The sequence below is a fragment of the Cyprinodon variegatus genome, unplaced genomic scaffold (assembly GCF_000732505.1).
Source record: "Cyprinodon variegatus isolate N-32 unplaced genomic scaffold, C_variegatus-1.0 Scaffold433, whole genome shotgun sequence".
Lineage (NCBI taxonomy): Eukaryota > Metazoa > Chordata > Actinopteri > Cyprinodontiformes > Cyprinodontidae > Cyprinodon > Cyprinodon variegatus.
In genome coordinates this window covers 58,115-84,143 of record NW_015150886.1, presented here as the reverse complement: position 1 = coordinate 84,143, position 26,029 = coordinate 58,115, and the positions used below count along the sequence as shown (strand labels likewise).

Here is a 26,029-nt window from a genome sequence, read left to right as displayed (position 1 = left end):
CTGCATAGATATTTTTTGTGAAGTTTGGTCCAGGTCGTTTAAGCTGCCCCACTATCTAGTGTCTTGACACCTTTAGGAGAATTTACAGTTAAATAAAAGAAAACAAAAAAGGTCACTGGTGTCTAAAACATTTTGGCCACGGATCAAAACTGGAAGCTCAAAAGAACTGGGAAATTGTGCATATCCAAGTCTGGGATGTTTTAGAACAAAGAGCAAAATGTATAAGAGGAGGACCCAACTTCGCTCTTTAAAAAAATGTTTAGTTTGTGCACTCAAAGGAACTAATGTGCTTACTTTATCCGCTCAAATGTGGCCCAGATATCAAGCATTCCCACGCTCCATAAGCTTTTTTTCCCCTCATATTTTCTGGAATGTGACTTTTTTATAGCACAATAAATCCCAGCGGGCAATGATTTTATTCCAAATTCATGACAGCCCTCATTGTACAGATAGCTCTTTACACAGCATCCTAAGTTTAAAACAATAAATTAATTCTGCTGCTTCAATATGTCTTTCTCTGTGTGTTTTTACATCCCACTTATTAGGCAAGCTTGATAAATACGTATGCATCATACATATTGGTGGATTTGGTAAAACATCTGAAAAGTTGTTTGTTTGATTTAGGAGGAATGCACTACTTTGTGCGTGTGTGGGTGGCTCATATTCTCAACTCTGAATTGATCTAACCCATGGTTTGAAACTCTGAGTTTTCAGTTTCATAAAGGCCGCTGTGAGTTAGTTTAATCAACTCTAAGTAGGTCCACTCAGAGTTGAACATGTATGTAACAAATATGAAAAGCCATTATCAGTTAAGCTCCTATTCGACAGGTCATCATAACAAATGTGCCTATTTGACACCACTGCAAATAGAGATTTTAATATGGAAATAAAAGAAATACATGCAGAATGTGTTTAAAAGACAGAGCAAGAGCTGCAAAGGAGAGGAAGATGGTGAAGAAGAAGATTGCTGCTTACTTATATAGGATTCTTCCTGGTAAAAATCACAGTCCAGTCAGAACTGCAATAACAGAGGTTCTAAATTACATTTTTGCAGCAAAACTTGAATTTTAGAAAGAAAAGAAAAAAACTAAATTGTACCAGTAAAAATTAAGTTGTATTTATCTAGAAATGTTTACACATTTGAAGTGGCCCTTTTGACATTTATTGGCTGGAAGGAATGTGTATTTATGGTATCTTTAATACATTTCCATATATTTAAAATAATAAAAATGCTGACCAGCAACAGTAGGAATATAGAGATCTAAATTTCATTTCTAGACATCCAGAATGTTTAGTCTAGATGTGAAGAATGTCATTTTGTTTGAAATGTTCTTTTTGAAAAGGAAAAAAATTATTTCAGTTATCAGAAACACATATTCAGACGAGCTATTTAATATCAAAACAGCCTGCCAAAGTTTACTGTAATTATGATAACCATATAGGGGAAAACAAGTTTACTGGTTAAATGCTAGTGGTGTCAGGGTTTGGTTGAGGTTTTGAAGACCCAAATGCAGAGGCAGGGAGGCTTAGGTGAGTTATTGTAGTTTTAATTGAATTACTCAGTACTCAAAGGTAACTGAGGCAGGAATCCAAAAATCCAACATAACAAAATACAGAAGAAGAAAAAAGGAAGAACCTTGGAGACATCAAGGGAAACAAACATGAGGAGTCAGGAAAAGACAGGGACAGACAAGGAACCAACACTGAGGAACTGCACAGGGAGAGTATTTATGGCTGACTGATCAAAGACGGGACTAATGAGCTGATTAGGAGCAGGTGTGAAGAGAGGAGTCTAGAAGGGAGCTAGGGAAAAGGAGACCAACACAAGAGGGCAACAAAGAAAACCTAAGAACTCAAATATATCCAGAAAACACTACAAAAAAATGAATTAAACCAATAAAACTAGAACACATGGAGCAAAGTACAACTCAACACTCAAAAAAATAAATAAATAAATAACAGAACCAAGACTGTGACAAGTGGATCAATGTATTATGGTTAGGTTAAATCTCACAGGGGAGAAGCGCACCTGGCAATAGGTGAAAATGAAGCATAAAAATGTTGTTGTAACAGGTAGGACCTGTGCATCATCTCATGGTGTTCCTACTCATTTTGCCCCTGCCTCACATTGCACTGTAAATGCTAAGTGGTTTTCTGACTATGTTTTGTTTTTTTCTATGATTCTGTCATCAGACACATAAATGTTCTCCCACTAGTATCCAGTTCTGTTAAACATCTGTTTAAGAAATCTGCTCTTTGTGAAACGGAAAACTCAGAGTTTCCCTAATTTAAGTTTTAGAAAAGTAAAGTGGTTTTCAGTAAACCTGCTTTGTGAAACAGACCCCAACCTAAATAATTGGTTGTCTCTTAAGATATACAGACTATTAACGCAAAACAAAACCAACAGATTATCACATAAACAAAACATTCAACCATAAGCAAATTGATCTCTAATCTGATTTTTTACGAGGAGTGATTTAATTAAAGGTGAACAAAAAAAAGAACTTTGTTTTACTGATAAAACCAAAAATTAGTACAAAATTCCCAAAAAAGTAAAAAAAAACACTTCACTGGACTTTGTTTCCAAGTTTGAAGATGTTTTGCATCCCATCCAGTAAGCTTTTTCAATTCAAATTTTTTTAGGCTTTATACGGTAGCCAAACAAAGCCTTGTTTTGCTTAGAAAACATTGTTTTAGGAAAAGGTTAGGACACTCAACACCTTATTATCTAGTCTTATGTTCTTTGCTATAATACTTGTAGTAAGAAGCCACAACCCTCTGACGTCAACTAAGAAAGGTTTAACCACTTTCAGCTGTAAGGGTTTCTTTTATGATTACATAAAAAAAAAAATGAAAGCATTTCAGTCTAAAAATCTGTGATTCTGACTTAAGACAAGAACATTCTATTTCTTAATTCTCAGCGACATGTATTTCCTGATATGTTTGGGTTGGTGCTATGGTGCAGCGCACAATTTGGCTCCAGTTTAAAATATACTTTTAATACTATCTCATCTTTTCCTCAGGAATGGTCAGACATATAGCAGAATCTATGGTGGATTTAAAATATCTCCAAATCATTACCCTTCCACCTCCATGCTTTACAGTTGATAAGATATTCTTTTCCTGAAAATGTTAGTTTGTTTTATACCAAACATATTCTTTGCTCTATTGTACTTCAGAATTAATTTTAGACTTATTTTTTCAAAAAGATTATAGCAGAACCCCTGGTCTTAAACTGCATTTTATCTTGGGAAACTTATAATGGTCGTTCCTCCTTTTCCTTTTCCTCCTTACAAACTTGCCATGGAAGTCAAACTTGTGCAATCTCTTTCTAATTGTGTGGGTATACACTTTCATAAGGTAAAAACATCCCTCTGTTTGTCTTTTGGTGATATTTTAGGATGTTTGGAGACTTCTTGGGTTGTCTTGCAGTCTATTTTTAGGGATTATTCTTACATCCAAGCCTGATTATTCTAGCTGTTGTCTTGAACTTTTACACTATTTTCAAGTGTGGAAGGATTGGTATTGAATTGTTTTGAGACTTCTTTAAATATTTTATAGCAATCAGATCTGCAACAGCCTTCTATCTAAAAGCAAAAAGATAAGCCTTCAGGTTATCTAAAATGCTGTAGATGCAAAATGAAACATATTTTCTATTACTTTAGCTTTTTTTTTTTTTTGCTCCCTTTTAAATCCAAACTAGAATTTAAAATCTGAAATCACATTTAAAGCCCCAAATAAGATCAATCTTACATCAGAGATCTGATTGTTCCTTATGTCCCCAACAGAGCACTTTGCTCCCAATCTGCGGGTTTACTAGTGGTCCCTTTAAGTTCTATAAATGGAATGGGTCTTTTAATTATTAGGCATATAAGGGAAGTGCATAATAGATCCAATTTTTATTACATATATATTTTTTAGTAGCATTGTTTAGCATTCATATTTGAACATTTTCTCCAGATCTTTTGATTGCTGTTCAAAAGAAGAAGAAAAAAAAAGTTTTTATATTTATGGCAATTTCTTTCCCGTAAAATTTCTTTACACGGTACAAGAAAACTTTTCTTCATGTACTTCATGTTCTTCAAAACTTTTCCTTAACTTTCCTTATATATAAGAAACTAAAAGTTTTAGATAAATAAGACAAAATAGAAGAACACACATTTATGTCCAATTTCTTCTCATCAGTTCTGCACAGAACAAAACATATAAAATGTTAACATATAGTAGATATACATTAATTGATTAGCAAATCTCATTGGTTATTTAATTTTTAAGAAATATATTTATGTATTTTTAATGTTCTGGATCTCTAGTTCAAATCTAATGAATGACTTATTAAACTACTGCACCTCATCCCACGACTTCTAAGCTCTAATACTTGAATTTCTATCTTTTTACCACTAGATGTCAGTATTTACCCGTTAAATAGAACCAGAGGTACCTTATCCAGTCACCTTTCTTATATGAAATTCCAATTGAAAATCGCATTTATAAGATGTCATTTAGAAACTAACTAAAATGTGATGTTTTGTTTTATCTCTTCATTCATTTTATGATTTAAATTGCATCCACAAAATATATTACTCGATTTTTTTTTATTTGTTTTGCGACACATTTAATGAGTTTATTATATTTGATCTAAGAATAGTTTTCATCACTGTTCTGTGAGAAAAATGTTTGACTTAATCACCAAAGAAAGAAATGTATTCAACACGTGAGACGCTTATTTTAACATCCAGTTTAGAGAAATTAAGTAGGATAGATAGGTGTAAAATAAAAGAGGGGAGATGCATGTGTAGGAAAGTGATGCACCGGAGGATGGATGGAGCCAGGATGTGGCATGTGTGCATGACGTCGTTTCTCCATGTACCGTGCGCCATTTTGGAAGAAAAAAAAATCACGGATAATTTCCGTGGTCTTGACAGATCTGGACCCGAGTCTTCTCACTGATTGCGGATGCTATCCGTTCCCCAGAGCGAGCGAGCCGCGTTGGGTTGATCGGGTGTCGGAAGCTGCGTGCAACAAAAGCTGCTAAATGAAGCAATGGCGGGTAAGCTACTTTTGAAGGGAAGGAAAAGGGGATCCACCTCTCTCTCTCGGTGTGGCCTGAATCTGTACCAACGTTAGCTCTGCCGAGCTAAGTTGTCAAACTGTGTCCCTGTCAGGTCATCTCATCACCGCTTAATAAATGAAAAGAAAAGGACGGTTTAACCCTAACTAACGCTGTCGTTCTTTCCCCAGGAGTTGCAGGAGGAAATGATTTCCAGTGGTGTTTCTCCCAAGTGAAAGGAGCGATAGATGAAGATGTTGCGGAAGGTATGTAGCTAGCATTAGCTCGGCAGCTAAGCTAAAATTGCTACTCAGATGCCGTAGGGATGACGCTTAGTTGGCTTTAAAGGGAATTCTGGATAGTTAAGCACAAATGGAAACATGGTTAGTGATGAAAGGCCGCCCCCCTGTCTGCTGTGACTGTAGTTGGGGGAACGCCCTTACCCTGTGAATAGCTGTTTTCGCTAGTTAGCTTTAAGCTAGCTGGCAGCTAAATGTCAGTTTGCTGCTGGCGTGACATCATGGCTTGTTTTCATTCATACATGAACGGCCGCTGTGCGGCTCATTAGCTGTCAGTGCCGCTGAATTATGGCCTGTTCTTCCCGTTTTCAGTACTTTGCTCCAATATGCACCTGGAAATTACTTCCTCATTGTATGTAAAATGACATTTGAAGTACTCATTAGCTACACTGTTACTCCCTATGAGGTTGTATGCTTTTTCCTCACCTGTGTATAAATATATTTTTGTAATATGTTTAACTTAAACTCTTTGGAATTTGATTCTATTGGCTTTGTGCGGACATGAAACATTTTAATATGATATATAAGCCAGGTGTCTCCTGTTTATGATGCAGAAGTTAGCCTTTAGTCCAGCTGTAGAGTAACTGGCTATTTTGTCTTTTTGGCATCTGGAATATACTAGGTCAGCTCAGTTTCAAAAACTGGAACTACATGAGCAGAAATGTTTTATATCATAAGAGTATTTAATCTGAAAGGGTCGTAAAACCACTATTAAATGCTGCCAAGTGCATTTGTGTGTGTTAAAGCTAGTACTTTCAGATCTTTATAAAGCTGAAAGCCTCTGTGGTCATATATGTTCCTTGATTAACTTTGAATCTTATGAAAAGTTATGAGCCATAGAAGAAAAAAAACACCTCATAATAATTACTGCTTAATTTACTTGTAAGCGTCATATTATTCAGCCAAATGGTGACGCCTGTAACTTGAGTATTTATCTCTGTACTTTTTAAAAGTGGCAGACATAAAAGCTGCAGTGGTGGTTAAATGTGCTGGTGTATCTGGCAGGGTTTTTATTTATTTTTTTTTTTCTTATTTTAATTTTGGAAAGTATTTCTGACTATTTGGTTTATATTTATATTTTACTTATCCTGAACTACATTATCATAGGACCAAGCTTTCTTAAAAGAAACCAAAGGCCATATCGCCAACACGATTTAAACGGAGGAAATAAGCTAACAAGGCTTGTTTATTGAATTTTCAACACTACAACCTGCAATGGCAATCAAAATGCACTTTTATGAGGGACAGTACGGCCCTAGCATATTAACCAGTTGATCAGCTGGATAACTAACATCACCCATCACTGCAGTATTGGGATAAATCTATAAAACTTCCTAAATGTTAACTGTAGTATTTCCAAAAGTTTCATAAAAAAGGAGACTTTCCTTCTTTTTTTTTTAAGTATTGTGTCCCCGATCTTTGCTCAGTTGTGGGTTTTTCTAATTTAGACTATATATATATATATATAATTAAATGTTTGTAGAATAAAAATCCAATCACTTTTTAATTTTTTTTTTTTTTATTACATTTTTTATTGATCTAATTTATCCAAACTCCTGTCTTGCTCCTTTACATCATCCTTTCAAAATAAGTATATACCAACTGTTGACATTGCTGTTATGTTAGGGACGATTTTAGATGCACAGCTTTTCCTGCCTATAAATGATTTCCAATCCTTTCAGAGTTCTCACCTGCCAATTGTCCATTCCTAATGAATATTAACACCTTAGAAGTGAAAAATGTGCTGCGGTTCCTTTGATCGATCATGCTTCACTAATATTAGGGACATTTCAAATCATAGTGATCAAGTAAGCAAAGACATTGCATGCCATAGTGTTCTTGGTTTAACTGGAACTGCAAAACTTTTCTGTTTATGTTAGTAACTCAAAAAGGTAGACAATGTAAATAAACAATTTTTTGTAATTGCTGTCTCTGAGAATCTAGGATTCCATTGCTGTCTTCATATCAGTACAAATCTTCCTCCTCTGGACAACAACATAAACATGCTTTTCTCTTTTGACAGCATTTGAAATATCAGCATTCTAAAGATTTTAAAGTAAATTATAGATTTCATAGCTGTAGGTGTGAGAGTTATGAGTGTGTTCTAATCTAAAGCTTATTCCGTCTTTAAAAAATTGAATTTGTCCAAAAAAAGTTGTTGATGTCGATGAGTTTATGTGATGCATTAATGTATTAAATTTAATCTGTGTTTTTGATTAGCTGACATAATCTCAACTGTTGAGTTCAACTATTCTGGAGATTTACTTGCAACTGGAGACAAAGGAGGACGAGTAGTGATATTTCAACATGAACAAGAGGTAAGATTTTTTTATAGTGTATAGTGAAACAGGCTTGAAATGAATTTCTGCACCTCCTCCCCCTCCTGTTGCATTGAAATTATTTAAACCTGGTGACTCATGCTTTTTTGTGTCTGTTTGTGTGTCTGTTCCTATCCATTTTTCTCAGTCTAAGAATCGTCCACACCTGCGTGGGGAATACAACGTCTATAGCACTTTTCAGAGTCATGAGCCAGAATTCGACTATTTGAAAAGTTTAGAAATTGAGGAAAAAATTAATAAAATAAGATGGCTACCCCAACAAAATGCTGCTCACTTTCTACTTTCAACAAATGGTAAGAGTTTTTTTTTTTCACGCAGTCTTAGACTTTTGCTTGCACATGTTAAAACTAACAACATATTTAACTTTTCTCAGATAAAACTATCAAATTATGGAAAATTAGTGAAAGAGATAAACGGGCAGAGGGTTACAACCTAAAAGATGAAGAGGGGCGACTCAGAGAGCCCTATAGAATCACATCTTTACGGGTATGTTGCAACAGCTGAAATATGTTTTCTTTTTGTCTTGTATTAGTGTTAATTTTTAAATTGATAAACAGGGTTTTTTTGTTTTGTTTTTTTTAACTAGGTACCAGTTCTGATGCCAATGGATCTCATGGTAGAAGCAAGCCCGCGGAGGATCTTTGCAAATGCGCACACCTATCACATTAATTCCATTTCTGTAAATAGTGATCATGAAACTTACCTCTCTGCAGATGACCTAAGAATAAATCTATGGCACTTGGAAATCACAGACAGAAGTTTTAGTATCCTTTTCCTCTAGAAAAAGCAGATATTGAACGTGCGTCTTGTACTTATGGTCTGTATTCTAACTGATTGAAAGGCAGCTTAGTTCCTTTAACGGTGTTCTCCCAGATATTGTAGACATCAAGCCCGCCAATATGGAGGAACTGACGGAAGTAATCACAGCTGCTGAGTGCCATCCACACCAATGCAATGTATTTGTGTACAGCAGTAGCAAAGGCACCATCCGCTTGTGTGACATGCGAGCAGCGGCACTCTGCGATAGGCACTCTAAGTGTAAGTTTCTCCTCTGTTGTTTTTTATGGTGCAGTGAACTGTTATTTTTCTACCATAGGATATGGATGAAAGTTTTAATCACATCAGGAAAAGGACATTGGAATTAATTTTGGGATTTATTCTGCATTTTCTTTGCTTCTGGACATGTGCTTTTAGTCTTCGAGGAACCAGAGGATCCGAGCAGCCGATCCTTCTTCTCAGAGATCATCTCCTCCATCTCAGACGTGAAGTTCAGTCACAGCGGTCGCTACATGATGACACGTGACTACCTCTCCGTCAAGGTTTGGGACCTCAACATGGAGAACAGACCAGTGGAGACGTATCAGGTGCATAGATCATCTTCTAAAGGTTTCTTTCTCTGATATTATAGGGATCTTTTTAGAGAACGTGTAAATATGCTCTGATTAAAATTACTTCTATCATTTCTTTAATATTGAGTAAATAACACGGTCTACAACTTTGGTGAAATATATATTCATTGTTAATTTTTAAATTAATTTAAATCTTTCAATCAAATCTTTTGTTGAAAATAATTTCTTACAATTCTAAAAATCATTTGATGCAAAGTCAATATGACAACCAATTATTTCCATATAATAAAAAATAAAAGTTTAGATTGGACCTGCTAGATCTGATTTACTGGTCACCATCATCATATAATTGAAATGTAAGGCCTAAAATGCATCATATTTTAGCTTTAAAGCCTCTTGAAAAATCTGGAAGAACTGTAATTATTAGAATGTCATCAAACATGCTAGCATTTGTTTGCTGCTATCAATAAGCAACACATATTTCCAAAAAAGCTGAGTATTCTGCACACATTGGTTCATTTAGTAGAATAAGGACGTTTCTATAAGTATGTAAGCTAACCCTGCATGTTACACAGTTTGCATGCTTATAATTAGGCATAATGGCTAACACATTCCTGAGCTAAAACACATTACATTGATTGCTAGCACTAACAAATCCCACCTACTGTAAAATAAGTTATTGCTATAGGTTTTCCAAAATGCTAGTATTAGCTGACTTATGAGAGAGCTGCTATCCTGTAACTTCTGAATGAATCCCTGCTTATAAACTGAATTATGGTTTGGAAATTAAATGCATTTGAAATATAACCACAGTTGAACAAAACTTTTTTCAAACTGCAGAGATCCTCAGTTTTTGTCATATTACATTTAACAAGAGTAAGGGGGTTTGTCGCCACACAGGAGGGAAGAGAGGGTTGCAGATCCGTGTATGTGGGTAGAAGTAAGAACAACAGTAACATTAAAGTGGACTCTGGAAAAGCAAGCTTCCAAGGTCACAATGAATCCTTGGAATGAAACATCTACATGCTGGTTGTTAGTACAGAGGAAAGATAAAGTTAAAATAACAATGACAATATTTGAAAAAATCCCAATTTAGATTTTTGTCAAAATCATTCAGCCCTAATGTGACTTAAATGGCTGAATTCCCTTATTGTTATGTCCTTCAGCTCTTCAGAAGCTTCACAGCAAGACATTTATTACATGCAGGTTTGTTGAAGAAGAGTTGCATCTAAAAGTTAAAGAAGAGTAACTGTACCGGAATCTGTGAAGTTTATCTATGCTTTGTTGTTTAATTAAAGTATCACTGAATATTGAAGTTTATTAAACCTTTTCAGGTCCATGAATACCTTCGCAGTAAACTCTGCTCCTTGTATGAAAATGACTGCATCTTTGACAAGTTTGAGTGCTGCTGGAACGGCAGTGACAGGTAAATATTTCCCCCGCTGCTGCTTTAGATTATTCAACATCATCTGTCCAAGGGTCTCCTTGCTCTTCTGCTTGTTTTATGATAAGCCTCCCTGTGCAGATAATCAATTCTCTCTTCCTCCATCAGTGCCATCATGACCGGATCCTACAACAACTTCTTCCGAATGTTTGACCGCAACACCAGGCGGGACATCACACTGGAGGCATCCCGGGAGAGCAGCAAACCACGGGCCACGCTCAAGCCCCGTAAAGTGTCCACCGGCGGGAAGAGGAAGAAGGACGAGATTAGCGTGGACAGCCTGGACTTCAACAAGAAGATCCTCCACACTGCCTGGCACCCCAAAGATAACGTGATAGCTGTGGCAGCCACCAACAACTTGTACATTTTCCAGGACAAAATCAACTAAAAAAAAAAAAAAAAATGTTTTGGGGCTCCAGAGGATAGGGCTTTTACCATACCTGTGTAGTTAAGCCTACTACTTGTCTATCTGTATAAGAAGAAACAGCCTTGTTGTCCTCCTGGTGAAGAAATTGAAAGCACGCGTCTACTTTTTTTTTGCCACAGGAGGTTGATCCATAGGCCTGTTTTATTTTTGAGTCTGAGCTTAGGTTGTTTTTTGCCTTTGGCACCAGGGCAATCAGCACGATCCCACCCATCCTCTCCCCCTGCCCCAGAAAGCCCGACCCGGGTCTAACTGATGGAATGGCACTCCCTAGAGGTCAAACTCTTCAACGTCGGTATTTGTGTTGACATTTTAAGCCTTCATTTCATGATTTAACAACAGAACTCTTGGAAGTCCTTAAAATGACGTCTTGTCAAGGTTGTATTCATCTTTCAGATTCTGGGGTCCTGTGAAGCACGGGTGAATGACCAACAGGCCTAACTGTAACATTCCCCCTCATTGGTCTCGTATTGAGGCCAAATAACTGCTGGAAAAAGGCCCATGAATTTGGAAAGTGGACTTGTTTCATTTCTTCCCTTCCCCTTTTCTTTTCCCCCAGCAACATAAGTTCACTGTATCTACTCGAGTACACCTTGTCATCGACATAATAAAAGAAACTAAAACTACGGATGTGTTTTTAAATTTAGAAGTAAGGTATTAAAACATGTTTATTGCTTTGCATGTTTTTATGTCGTAGAGAGGTGGAGAAATGTCCAGTCACACCACTGTCTTTTGAGCAGATCTCAAACAAACTTGTCGAGGAGATACTATTTGGGGCAATCGGTTCGGAAACTACTGTCAGAAAATGTCACGAAGAGATTGAAGTCCTACTTTTTCATGATGTTTGAGGATGCAGACTGGAAACTGAATGGCACAAAAAAAAATGAGTCCAGGACAAAGGGAATCTGCAGCCTTAATACCTACTTCAACCAGTGACAGCTACGAGTTGCGTCCCTGAGCGTTATATGAACCTCATGTGCATTATTTGTAAATCCTATTTTATAGTTATGTCCTCATACACTGCTGCTACAAGTGGCCGTCAATGAAAACACACAGAGGAGGAAAATTGCACACCATACATACAGTTTATGTGATAGTGCCTCCAAATCTTGTAACAAGTAGGTAACAAAGACAGGCCTCATACATGTGCCCTTTTTTTTTTTTTTCGATTTGATTAGGGATGCCACCCAGATCTGAACCACATATTCTGAATGTGGATCTTGGTAGTTGTGTGTGCAGATATGAAGGTTGACTACACAAAGCGTATACTGATGACGTTAAAAACACACATAATGCATTGTCTTTGTCCATTGATCCTAACATGGTGGCAATGTATTCACATGTTTATTATTTTGACCAAAGTTAAATAAAATTTTAATTGTGTTCATCTGAACCGTTTCTTTTCCTTATGTGTGGTATCGTCCAGAATAGAGTCCATCAGGAATTTATGATTCACACATGAATAAACTATGATGGGCTGAAACAATCATGGTTCTATTGATCTTAAGATCTAAATGAGATTGAAAGGAAAACCAAATAATATATATATTGCATTTAATAAAAATGTGCTTTTTTTTAAAGTAACCATTTTATCCATCAGCTTTAGCTATTGGAGTAAGGGCCATCACCACTAATACTGCTAAATATATGACAGGAGTGACATATTAATGGAAAGTTAAGTGGAAGGAAAAGCAGCCATCTCAATCATGATGCCAAGTATTGGAAGTATGACAACCAGCTTTAGCTGGAGTCATAACTTCAAAAGCCAGCATATGCAGGCATATATATATATATATAAGACAAAATGCTGCATTCCTTTTTTTTTTTTTGTCAAAGCCTGACCCAGAGATGAGATTAGCAGCAGCTTAGTCTGGGTACTGAATAAAAAATGATTCAGAAGATTAGAAATTGGTAAGGATACTTAAGCCTAAAACGGAAGTGTGTCAGTAGTCACCATAATAAGTGCTATCCGAATAGGGCTGGTAAGAGTAGGAAATGGTATTGTTCCTATCAATGAATCCTATCTGCAGCATAGTTTTAACTATTTAGTTGTCCAAAATCCTTTGTGTGACAGAAGGTATAAGTACAAACCCCTTCCCAGACTACTCCCAGAGTTTAACAAAAAAAATCATTTTGTGGCATATGCTCTATGACTCATGCATCTCAATGTTTTGTTTTTTTTAAAAATTGTGTAAATTGCTTTTTGTTGTTCTTTTCCAGAAGGCTGTAGTCGCAATGGCCTCTTTGCACAGCTCCACTACGTCCTGAAGGCAGCTCCTCTGTTTCCTTTCTTTCTCTGCTGGAAAGACAGATTAATCCAGATGTGCCCAAACTCAGTGAGCATGGAGACATTGGCCAGACACACCTGGATTAATCAGTAAAAGATTAAACAGTTGTGCATAGAGTCAATTTGACCAACATCATTCATATGTGCATTCTTGTCAAAAAGATGTCTGTAAGTGCAGGTTAACCAATCAAATGGTTGGATTTATCTGATGAGACAAAGTGAATTTTTGGTGAACTGATTTTAAAAGTCTATCTTCTTTAAGATTGATTAATATATATATTTGTTAGTCTGCAATTATAAAAGCAATTATCATTACATGTATTCCAATATCCTTAAAACACATCTTTTTATCCTTCTAACACTAAATTCAGAAATGGAATGAATGAAAACAAATTTTCTAGTCCTTAGATTATTGTTATTACAATTCAATAATACTTTATTAATCTTAAGGGAAATAAAACAGCTTATCTAAAAAAAAAAAAAGAAGAAGAGACAACAACAATTTCAGCACAATAAATCAAATAAGGTTTTATTAAATCCCCAAAAATTGATTTGCATTATTATATATCTAATAATACATAATGGTTCCCTAACATGCAGATTTAAGGAGCAGTAAGCAGCAAGCATCTCTGTGAACAAGGGATACAGCATGGAGCTGCGGATTGATCGCTGTTGTATTTAACAACGCAGCAATGTGAGATCCTTTTTATGCCAGCGTGGCGTAATTAGTCAGAATCACAGGTCACATGGTAACATCTTCCATAATCTTCACAAGGTCCCATTTTAAGGCATACCAAGCTGCGTGTATTGCAGTGTCCCAAACCTTACTAGCCATTTGCTCAGTAGGTGTGATGGGAAGTGAGTCGCTTCCCAATAAATATCCTGAAAAAAAAGGCAACAATATTATAAGTCAGATGGAGCCAACATGTTCTCAACTGAGCCTGAGCTTAAAATAAGATTTTTAAATAACATCTTAAACGACTGAAGTATTATTCAACAGTACTTTTTCAATGGAAAAACACTACAGGTCCATCTAGAATATACAATATGGGGGGGTTGAACAATGTTTTTTTTTTCCAGTACTTTATTTGTAAAATAATGGAAAAATATCCCAAAAAAACTCAGTGAAACTGATACAGATTCATTAAACAGTCTTCGACATTTTAGGCATTCATTTCAGCATTTGAATGACTATGGATTACAGGTAACAAAATTCAGATTTCAGAGTTTAAAGACCAATCAAAAATCCTGTGTCATGTATAGTATATGCACATAGGCTTCAGTTCCTAATCTCAAAGCTTATGTTATTTCTGCAGCTGGTGCAAGTTTTTCCTTCCACTCAACTTCCTAAAAAATGCTTGTATACAGAACTTTGAACAAGCAGCTCCTTTAGGAATAACCTTTATGGCTTAAACGCCTTCTTAAGGTTGTACATCGGTGTTTGATAAACAATCTTCAGTTCAGTGCAATATAAAAAAAATTTAATTAAAAGTTATTGGCTTTCAATTAATTAAATGGGAACAAGCACTTGAAATATATCACTTTGTGTCCAATTAATCTACACTATATAAGTTCATTAACTTAATACAGGTTGACTATTGAGATGCATGTGTATGCTGTGTAAAAAAATAAATACATTCTTAGATTTTTGAGATGACACAACATTCAAGAGAGAATATAGACCCTGTAGCTCACCCCAAGCCAACAGCAAGAATGTGAGAAATGATTAAAGATGGCAGGAAGATCTTTAGAAAGTCAGAGGAGAGAATGCCGCCCTTCTTCATGACACTGGTGTTCCTAATGCTGAGCGAGGCTGAGCGCTTGGGGTTCTTGAGCAGGAACTCCCTGTAGGGCAGCACATTAATATTTCATTTTGTGCATAAAGATCAGCTGGTTTAATGTCATACTCAGAACTGAACTCCTGCAGATACAAGCTTGAAGTCAGTGATCAACAAATACAACAGTATAAGAAAGATATTAGCAGTTAAATCTAGGTAGAAGCCCTAATTCTTTTATATATATATATATATATATTACAAACAGAAAACCAGCTTCTCTTTTTGATAGTTTTAATTGTTCAGCCACTTTCTCTGGAATCTCATCAAAAGGATTTTATATTGTAGGATCTGCATGGAAATCTCTGTATATCTGGATAACAGCACCCGGCTCATGTCTAGACGCAACCATGCACCACCTCAATCAGCAACCTTGCCTCAGGTATTTAAAAATGTGTGCTTTAAAGAACGGAGCTCTTTACTTCGGTGGGCTGCTCTCGGGCCGACTGGACCAGTCCCATATCCAATCAGCATTCTTCTTCATCAGATTCTCTACTTCACGTCTCCTCTCTTGGAAATCTTCATCAGACTGAAAAATAAATAAAATAAAATGATATATAAACCTATGTTGTTATAAGACACTGAATTATCAAGGCAAATAAAGAAGGACCTCCCATAATAGGAATGCTGCAGCTATTATATGTTCTGCTTCCTGCTTTGACATGTCAAAAAGAATCTGGGTACAGTCTTGTAAACGTACACCATATTCTAACAAACCACTTTAACATTTCTACATGGAGCCACATGCCTGTGTTATAACCACATGCATTAATGGGTCCTTTTTATCAACACTTTTGAAGGGACGAAATAAGTTTTTTTAAAGAAAAATCTGAAAAGTGTGGCATGCGTTTTAACATTCAACCCTACCTAAACTGCAGTAAGTACTGATGGGTTCTAAATCAATAAATAAAACTATAGAAAACCCATCATCAAAATAAAATAAAAAAACTAAGGGTGAGCATCTATCGTATTGTTTATTGCTATCACAATAAAACTCCTTATGATAAGAATGTTTCACTTTATGCTCCGCTGTTGCTCCATCACAACACTTATAATTTCAGAAGTATATGATAAAATGAATACTGTGTCCAGTGTAGTGAAAAAAACATATTTAAGTAACTGGGGTCCCGATGAAGCGTATGGTATGTCTTTTCAAGAGTTGTAATTGTGGGGCTATGGTTATTTTGCCATGGAGTCACAGCCATGTAGTTACCTTAACAGCCAGTAAAGATGTACTGAATATGTATTACTGCCAAGGAAGCAGTATATTAATCAGAGCAGCAGCCAAGAGGCTCATGGTAACTCTGGAGGAGCCGTAGAGATCCAAAGCTCTGGTAGGACAATGTTTTAACAACTGTTTTCTGCCCTTTATGGATGAATGACAAGATTCTGGACAGATGTCTTAAGCCCGGCGTACACTGTGCGATTTTCGGGGCGATTTTCCATTCGTGCGAGAATCTTTCGATCGGGCCGTCTTTCAGCTTGAACGTACGTCATGAGTCGTGTAGTGTACAGGGGGTTATGAGGGGCGATCAGCCTCTCAAGACCACCTCCTGATCGGGAATCGTGAGGTTGGTTTGCCCACGACGGTCAGGAGAAAATCAAACATGTTTGGTTTTCTCCTGACCGTCGTGGGCAAATTGCTCAAGGCGCATGCGCAAACAAGGAGTTTTCTTTTTATTCTTCCTCTCAGATGTAAGCACAGAAGCATGGCAGGGATGGAATGAGTGAAATGCAGTTCTGTCTGTAAAATTGACAGACTGTAGTAGCCATGTTTGCTCAGCCGCCATGTCTTTGTCCAAATATGTCGTCGCCTTTTCTTTTCAGGACTTTTAGCACAAAATTGCCAAGGCAGCGCGTTTCACTATAGTGAGCTTAATATCCTCCTTCTATTTGTTCGGCTTCCAGATAGATGAGTCAGAGCAGCTCCATCTCACTGCGGAGCTGAGTCCGACATGGTTTTTATTCGTGCAGTGTGAGCAGGTAGATCGCATCAGAGCGTCAGGCCGAACATAAATCGTGAGCTGTGAACTCACACTGTACGACGAAACCCTGCGGTTAGTCGTACAGTGTGAGCAGTAGCTGCGTGCAACCATTGAAAAACATCACACAGTGTACGCCCGGCTTTAGATGATGCCCATTCTATCTGACTAAAATGAACTATTTTGGTAACACCAAAAAAGAAGGAACACATTGATAGATGCCTTTAGACAGGCTCAGGCGGGGAATGATTTTTGGCCCTGGCATTTTTCTATCTACACCGGCCCACTAATGGGCTGCGTAACGTTTTCCAGCCCAAAAAGTGTTTATAAACTGCCTGGATATACAAAATCAATTTGAACCAAAGTCCATTGATCTATTAGGCCATAAATATAAAGAAAAAATATACCCATAGATTGCCATCCTAAACTGCCAGATTGGGAAACATCCCAACTTGGCAACAATGCACATAATATGTTAGCCTTTAGATGCAAAACCCCATCATGTACCGCAACATATTTGCAAAATATTCTAACATAAATTTGCCAAATATAAGAGGAAAATCATAGTTTGGTTTAAAGAAAGCATTTTAGTTTTATTATAATTTAGTTTGTTGCAAGGATTTTAGTTTAAAGAAATAAAATCACACCATATACCGACTGTCACGAGGATGTGCATTACCAGAAGGGCTATATATAATGCATGCATCATTTAAGTAGTTAACATAGTATTATTTCTTGAGCTCCTTGAGATATTTGCTGTCACAGGTAGGAGCTTCGGCCGGAAAGTAGGTGCTGAAATTAGGACCGGCCCACAGGGGGAAATACCCGGTATCACAGATTACCAGTCCGAGCCTGTCTGTAGACATGCAAACCAGGCAGTGACATACAGCAAACGTCTTGCAGTTGAATTTTAGGCACCATGTGTGTTACAAATTTTTTGCAAATTGTTGCACGAAGGGGTCCACCTATTCCAAATGGGTGTTCCACTTTACATGTTTTCAAAACAAAAACAAGGCTATGTTGGGGCTACTGTATAAAACCTCCATCTCAACGCTATTCCTGACATTTTGAATCGAAAAAGCTTACTAGATGGGATGCAAAACGTTCGAAACCCAAGTCCAGTGGATTTTTTATTTATTTTTTTCAATCCTGATACATGTGGCTTATTGCAAAATATTCTACCTGAGAGCTGTTTCCCTCTGAGCCTCTCCACAGCAGTAGGGGAGTCTGTGATCTGAGTGGGCTGAGAAGAAAATATATAACAGAGATCTGAACACACCTACAGCAACAGCTTCTTGGATAACAGGTATTACGCAACAAACACTGAGTGTTCTTCCTCTTTTTTTATTTATTTTGCACACAAACCTGTTGCATTGGGAGCTTCCTTTGGAACTGCTCCTGCCTGACTCATGTTGCGCTTCTAAGAGCATTTTCTCCACGTCACCCTCCTGGATGGACGTGGGGATTTGTTCCTGGCTTCCTCGATGACTGGCACCTTGGGAGCCACTTCCACTGAAATGCAGCTCTACCCAGGAACCTTAAAAAACAATATCTGAACATGAATACGCGTTTCCATCCTCAATTACAGGCGTTTATTATTATTATAAGGTAGAAGGAGCGCCATCGAACAATAAACATGGTTGCGCTGTTATCCTGGTGCGTCTCAGCTGTTTTGTGTCGTTCAGCTTTAAATACTTTACCTTGCAAACTCTCGTCAGATGAAATGTCCCTCTGATGCGACATTTGAGCTGCTTTGTGGCGACTGTTAGTCTGAAACAGAGATTTAAATGTAGGTGAAATGGTGGCGAAATGTTTCCCAAGCAGCTGGAGCCTCAACTAACACAATGATTGTGACGCAATATTTTGTTTATCCCAGCTGGGATTGGTTCCAAAAAAGGAGGGCACGTATAACACGCACAACGAGTATCGGACACACTGCGCATGCGCAGTGCACATTCACCGTCCAAAGCTCTTTTCTTTCATGTTTACGAGTTACTGATGCATTTTGAGTACTTGGTAATTAATGCAATATAAGAAATACGCGAATGTTCATGCCATGTAAGTTTTATTTTATTTATTTTTTCAGGGAAGGCTTTGACTCACTGCAGTTCCCCTCTGCCGCCTGCAGGTGGCAGCAACGACTCACCTCTGTCATTTTCTTCATAGCAATAACTCCAGAACCGTCCAATATATGATAAATGTTGCATTTTGTTCTCCTGGTTCTCCATTTTCCTCTGCATCCTCTTAGCTTTTGCAGGTTATGTACTGGTAAATATTGCAACAAAAGTTTAAAGGTTCAATCATTTGTTTCATGAAAGATAATTTGATTCACTGAGAGAGACAGACAACATAACTACAAATAAAAAAATAACTTTTTTTAATAATAGGCTTGACAGCTTTTTCTGTTGTGTTGTTTTTGCCATGCATTTATTTGCTGTTATTCTTTTATTACCATGAGCTGGAGAGACTGAGAGCATGTTATTAAAGGTATGTGCTGCAGTTTTCTTACAAAGTCACCACATTTAGTAGTTTTAACTTATACCCTATTTGAGTCATTTTAATTCCCTTTAGATTATCAAGATTTACTCCTTTAGGATCCTTTTCTAATTTATTGATTTTAGTCATGTGCAAGACATTGTCTGGACGAAGTAATGAGTCTGTAAAAGCAGAGAAGTTGCAGAGAGGTGTATTAAACAATGAATCTGCTTCCTGGTCTGTACCCTGCACCTTGTAGTCCTGTTTCTCTCCAGCACATAGCTATAAGTGCAGTTTTTACTTTGACTACCTGAATGTGTTCTCTTTCATCCCTTATGACAGCTTTTTTCCATTTAAATAATGAAATTGACACAATATAAATAAATAATATATTTAAAACAAGATGTAATATATGCAAAGAAACCACAACTTTTTTAGCAAACTAAAAACATTAACAATCAATAGCAAATGGAGGGAGCAGCACTAGAAGTGCTTCATGTGCTATCAAGGCATTGGCTCTAAATGCATGAAAGAATCGGGTGGTGTCCATACAAAAATAAAGCTAATATTGGGCCAAAATATTGGTCAGCAGATGTATTGGATTACCTCTAATCATAACACTGGATCAGGTGATTCAGCTTCCTCTCCATTCACTTCACCACCCATTCACATGCTACATTTCTTCCACACACAATCTCACATTCTCCATCGACCAGGTACAGAAGGAGCTATCCAAGGTTCACAAGAGCAAACCAAGTGGCCCTGATGATACATCATAGTTAATAGTTTTTTCTGAAGAAATGGAAGATCATCTTTTTATTAAGCTTTCCCTGAAGAGGTCCCTGTGTTCGGGGAGAGATTTGGCATGGTGTGCGCCAAAGATCAACACAATGGTCTAAAAAAGTACATAACAAACATGCTTGGACAACTCATCATATAAAAACCTTTGGGTTGGTTCTACAGCAGGACTCAGCTAACAGCATTTCCAGACCCACTGCAGCTTGGTCATCCATGCAATGGGTGTAGGAAGCCATCATTTCGAGTTTGCAACTTCAAGCCGATGTGCAAAGAGAAAGGGGAATTAGGGTATCTCTTTCTGAGGATAATTAAGTCTTTCTGGTTGTGTAAATTTATTCTAAAGATCTTCTACCACTCTGAGGTTGCCAGTTTCTTCCTTTTATCTGTGGTGTGCAAAGGAAGCGGGTCAAGATTTCCTCAATTTTGAGACAAAGAAACTAAATAAGATGATAAATGACGTTGCAATACCCAGGAGCTTTCGGTCGAATTTCAGAAGAACTTATGTTCCTGTTTTCATTTAGTGTGAGAAAGAAGAGAGGGGGAAGATCTCAAAATTTGTTTCATTAAACTGATAACATAAACAAGAAAATACATAGTTGACTGTTCTTTGTCAGTAGGGTGGAGGCAAAAACAAAATGGTAAGAAAAAAAGATGGCGATTAAATCCAGCTCTGTGATGGGAGTGGGACTGAAACACAGCAGTTTGGGGTGAGGTTGGGAAAATTGGATGGTGTCTATATATAAACACTTTCCTTGTTAACCTTTTTTACCCATGCTCTGTGTCCAAGATATGAACATGTATTTGTGCAAAACATGTTTATCTAACCGAACAATAAAGAGATATCATCAATGTGCTGGATTTTGGTGCTGTGTGATCTAGGGTAAATTAGTCCTCGTAATGAAAACCTAATGGGTATGGTGGAATACATTACTGAGGAAACAATACAAAATCTGTATCAGGGGAAAAGAGCCTACTTTTTTGTAGACATTTGCTGAGGTATGATGTAAAACTAAAACATCACACGTACACACATACATATATATATATATATATATACACTACCGTTCAAAAGTTTGGGGTCTCATTGAAATGTCCTTATTTTTGAAGGAAAAGCACTGTACTTTTCAATGAAGATAACTTAAAACTAGTCTTAACCTCAAAGAAATACACTCTATACATTGCTAATGTGGTAAATGACTATTCTAGCTGCAAACGTCTGGTTTTTGGTGCAATATCTACATAGGTGTATAGAGGCCCATTTCCAGCAACTATCACTCCAGTGTTCTAATGGTACAATGTGTCAATTAAACGCTCAAAATGGCCAGAAAAAGAAAACTTTCATCTGAAACTCGACAGCCTATTCTTGTTCTTTGAAATGAAGGCTCTTCCATGCGAGAAATTGCTAAGAAATTGAAGATTTCCTACAACGGTGTGTACTACTCCCTTCAGAGGACAGCACAAACAGTCTCTAACAAGAGTATAAAAAGAAGTGGGAGGCCGCGTTGCACAACTGAGCAAGAAGATAAGTACATTAGAGTCTCTAGTTTGAGAAACAGACGCCTCACAGGTCCCCAACTGGCATCTTCATTAAATAGTACCTGCAGTAGCCTGTTTGTATATATATATATATATATATATATATATATATATATATATATATTCAACACATTCAAATTACAATTTCGGGATGCTAAATTTATTTTTTTCGATGTGATAAATATTGTGAGTGATCTGCAAAGATTGCTTCACAAGTGTTAAGAGGTACAAACTAGTTCCATTCTGCCATATAAAAAATAGCAGATTATATACTTTGCGAGATTTTAATAATTATGTGATTTTATTACATAATAAATCCCTTTACCTTGTTTATATAAGCTTAAAAAAAACCTAATATAATAAAAATTACAAGATGCATATTTGTTTATATAATATAGATTATTTTATTAGAATAAATCCCTGTTAGGTTGATGTATTTTTAATTAATGAATTATACTTGATCAATATTAATACTAATAAGTGGATTTATTTCAAATACATACAGTTTATTTGTTTAAATTTCTGAATTAATAAAGTGACCTTTATGCAATTTAAACAATAGCTGTTATGTCCTTTAAATAAATACATTCATTATGATTAATTTTGAGTATACATACTTGACAGGCAGTTGAGGGTGTTAATAAAAGAAAGATGTTCTAAGTCATGTAGTTGAAGGTAATGATGATAAAAATCCTTCATATACAAAGTGCTATAAAGCACTTCAGATACGTTGACTATCTGTCATGAGCAAAAGTAAAATGATGAAAACTAAAATATCTTAAGATATGATAAAGTTGTAACAATGACCACAGATACTTTCGAATGTAAGTTTGCACCTGGTTTTAAAAGTACTAAAAGACACACAAAAACTGCAGACATAATTGGGTTTCAAATTTGGAAAATCCCTTTGCATCTGGTAAATTTTTACATTAACATATTCCCCACCTATAAATTTGCAAAGTTTGGATTTTACAATAGGATCAGCATTGTACAAAAATTTTACAGGACATTTTGGGCAGCCTTTCCTTACATGTACCAACATTTATACCCTCAACTTTTAGAAAATCTGCTAATTTTCTATTAGTTCTTTTGTCAATGATGTTATGTTAAACATGTGTGTTCCTATGCCTGGCAGCACTACAGTAGAATACATTTGCAGTCACCCATAGGGTAATTTGGTAACTGCTGAATATAAAACAGCTGCCTTTCTCTGCTTAGACCATATTATGCTAATTACCTAACTACCAAAATAGCTCAGCTGGTGAAATATTTGTGAAACTACTTCTGCATGCATTATGCAGTTTTACCTTTTTAAATCGGCCTTTTCTTCCTAAATTTAATAAGCCGTTTTTCCCTGCAAAACATTTCCTACAAGCTTCATAAAATATTAGCCAAGAGTTGTGTTAATTATTTTGCTGAGAAAACATAAAAAGAGGAATATGTGGTTTTTAAAGTTTATTTGACCGTATAGCCCCAGTGACCATTGTGATTTTGCCAAACTCTTCTCAATAGCTTTTAAATTAAGCTTTTTTTGGGCTGAAGACAAAAGACAAGCTGTGGCAATATGTGTCTGTTTATGTGAAATGTGTGAGCATATTGTACTGAAATAAAACAGGACAGAACATCATAGAGTTGGCATATAACAGGCTTATAGAAATCCTAATACTTCTGATTTATTTTTCTGAATTCCAATCTTTCCATGTATTCTGGCTCTTCTTATTCCCAATGTGGTTTTCTGCTCCCAAAGGTTTTCTTCTTGAGATCAAGAGTGGCCTCCAGTCAATGAAGACAAGAAACATTTGGTGATAAAGTCCTTGAAGATTTAATCAGATTCAGAAAAACCCCATTGGTCCCTGAAGCAAAACTGGATTTTAAGAGCTGCTCATGATTGTGGAAAGATTGAAAATTATGCAAAAGTGCAAAAAATACATGAAAGCACTGGGGTATGCTGTCTCCATCGGACCGTTTATAGGTTATTGTCAATCAAAAGATGACCTGAAGCAAAAATTTGACTTTATTGGGGATCAAGAAAAGGAAAAACTATAGAAAGTGGAAAATGGAAACAAAAATCCTTTTGAGGAGATAACAAAGTAATAGTCTTTCTACTATATCTTTTGATTCTAAAAAGAAAATTCTATTTTTCATAGTTTTTTTTTTTTTTTTTACTTTAAACTCACTGTGTTATTTATTTCACATGACAGAGTAAGCATTTCGGAATATAGATAGTATAAAAGATTATTGGGTCTTACTGCTGCTCGCATCCCGCAAGTATTTTCTAATGTCTTTATTACAAAGGACATATAATATACCCTAGTGGACCTTGGGCATTCTAATTAATAAATGATAAATGGCACAATATTAAATTAACAACATTCTATTCATTTCCTGGTCTTACTTAAAATGTTAGGGCTCCTTTACTGCTCATGTTTTTTGTGTGTAAAAATTGGGAGGAGAAAGAAAGGAGGATGACATGCAGCAAATGACTCTGGCTTGCAGATTTCTATATCTGCAGCACTGTGATAACACAAGGTTAAACACTTTCTTCCAGCACAGTGGGTACTTGCCACAATAACCTATATCAATGAACATTAGTAAATTGGTCTTACAGGATGAAAATGAGACTTCTGTATCCAGCTATTCATCAATACAAAGACTTAATGCATTGACTGCGCTTCACTTTAATGCAAAGAAGAAGAATCCATCTACCCGCTCCCACTTTCCATCAGGTTGCTAGTGGGTCTGATGCCTATCAGCAGGAGTCTGTGGGCAAAAAGCGAAGCACAGTCCTGGACAGGTCGCAAGTCTGTGGTAGGACAGATTTAGAACCACATGAACTTTTAATTAATGTTATAAAGTTTTTTTAGCTTTAAATTGATCAAGCTTGCAAGATTGCAGTTGTTTTCATATTAAGGCTGAAAACGTAATCAATATTGAATACAAGTGTGAGTTCTCATTCAGTGTGAGTTCAACATGTGGTTTAATATGTAATTTGAAATTAATAATGAGATTGTTTAATGTGTCCTTATTTAAACATAATTAGATTTATTCATAGTTTATTTATATTCATAAGATAATTATGACATATGATGTTACCTTTTGAGTATAAAAGTTAGAAAGTGGGTTGACTGATTATGAAATGGCATTGAAACTGTGGGAACTCTGACTCGGAGTATCTAAAACGATAGTTTTACAAGTTAAGCCATCATGCGCATAAATTGTGATGCTCTGCAGTATTTGCAGAAGGAGAGTAATCACTGTCTCAGTAAACAGGGAAAGTGGACTCATGTGCAGTTTAGCTGTCGTAATTATAATGTTTGTAGCTTATTACAAGCATGAGTTATAATGTATTTTGACATGAGATAAAAAGTACCAGTACATGTAATTTAAAAACATAAGAAGCTTGAAAAAAGGCGTGTTATTTAGGTTTAAACAAAACTGGCTGAGCACATTAATATGATTAACACTGTGTAAACTTTCTGGGCAAGAATGGAATGTTCATTTTGGCATTTTAATTTCCCCTTCGATAGGTGTTAAAACACTTCCAAATGCAAGTTATGCTAAATTTAGCTGAACAAGAGCTTCACACTCCAAGAGACTATAGTTTTAATTAAAGGGGGCATTTAGTAACCAATCACAAGAGTTTATTTTTCTAAACATACAGATGTGTGAAAAGCCAGAAAAAAAGGATAATATATTTCTTCTAATCAATATTTAATCAAATACACACTTCTTTTTTTCCTTCCTTACCAATCCATAGGTTAGTACTTTAAAATGGATTAAGGGTAATGTTGGAACATATTCATAATTAGACTTCACCACAAAACATCAGATTTGATTTCCTCTGTATCTCTTCTTAGTTAGTTTGTGGGAATTTTATTAAATTCCATTTTAAGCCTCTGAGAAATTCCTGAACCAAGTCTTATCATGCCAAAATCCCAGAAAGTAAGTCCTGGGAACCTCTTGATTATTTTCAGCAAAAAAAGGAAAAAGAAAGATGGCTGGAAATGAATGACTTTTGATTATGTATTTTTCTTGTTTTTGAGCTTGTTATGCAAGCTTGCTTTGTAAAGCCAATAAAAGATGTGTATTTTTTTAGAAAAAGATTCACCTCTCACAATTTAGCCTAAAATACAGCAGATAGCTGCAGCTAATGATTTTTTCTTCCTCTGTTCATTTGACTCTGCCTAATTATTAAAACAAAGTGACACAGA

General features: G+C 36.2%; 2 protein-coding genes across 2 annotated transcripts; one reads left to right on the top strand and one right to left on the bottom strand.

The window, feature by feature from the left end:
* Positions 1 to 4,871: 4,871 nt before the first annotated feature.
* On the top strand, positions 4,872 to 12,285 carry ppp2r2d (protein phosphatase 2 regulatory subunit B, delta). The gene is made up of 10 exons (XM_015388736.1): positions 4,872 to 5,050; positions 5,242 to 5,316; positions 7,570 to 7,667; positions 7,816 to 7,981; positions 8,062 to 8,174; positions 8,275 to 8,452; positions 8,562 to 8,726; positions 8,883 to 9,052; positions 10,372 to 10,463; positions 10,590 to 12,285. The coding sequence occupies exons 1-10, from the start codon at positions 5,044 to 5,046 to the stop codon at positions 10,867 to 10,869; spliced, it is 1,344 nt and encodes a 447-aa protein (XP_015244222.1). The 5' UTR covers positions 4,872 to 5,043; the 3' UTR covers positions 10,870 to 12,285.
* A 1,405-nt stretch (positions 12,286 to 13,690) lies between these two features.
* On the bottom strand, positions 13,691 to 18,891 carry bnip3 (BCL2/adenovirus E1B 19kDa interacting protein 3). The gene is made up of 6 exons (XM_015388711.1): positions 18,710 to 18,891; positions 18,375 to 18,546; positions 18,192 to 18,252; positions 15,450 to 15,556; positions 14,888 to 15,037; positions 13,691 to 14,074 (listed from the first exon to the last, which is right to left on the bottom strand). Exons 1-6 carry the CDS (start codon positions 18,750 to 18,752, stop codon positions 14,032 to 14,034), a joined length of 576 nt encoding a protein of 191 aa, XP_015244197.1. The 5' UTR covers positions 18,753 to 18,891; the 3' UTR covers positions 13,691 to 14,031.
* Between the last annotated feature and the right edge of the window lie 7,138 nt (positions 18,892 to 26,029).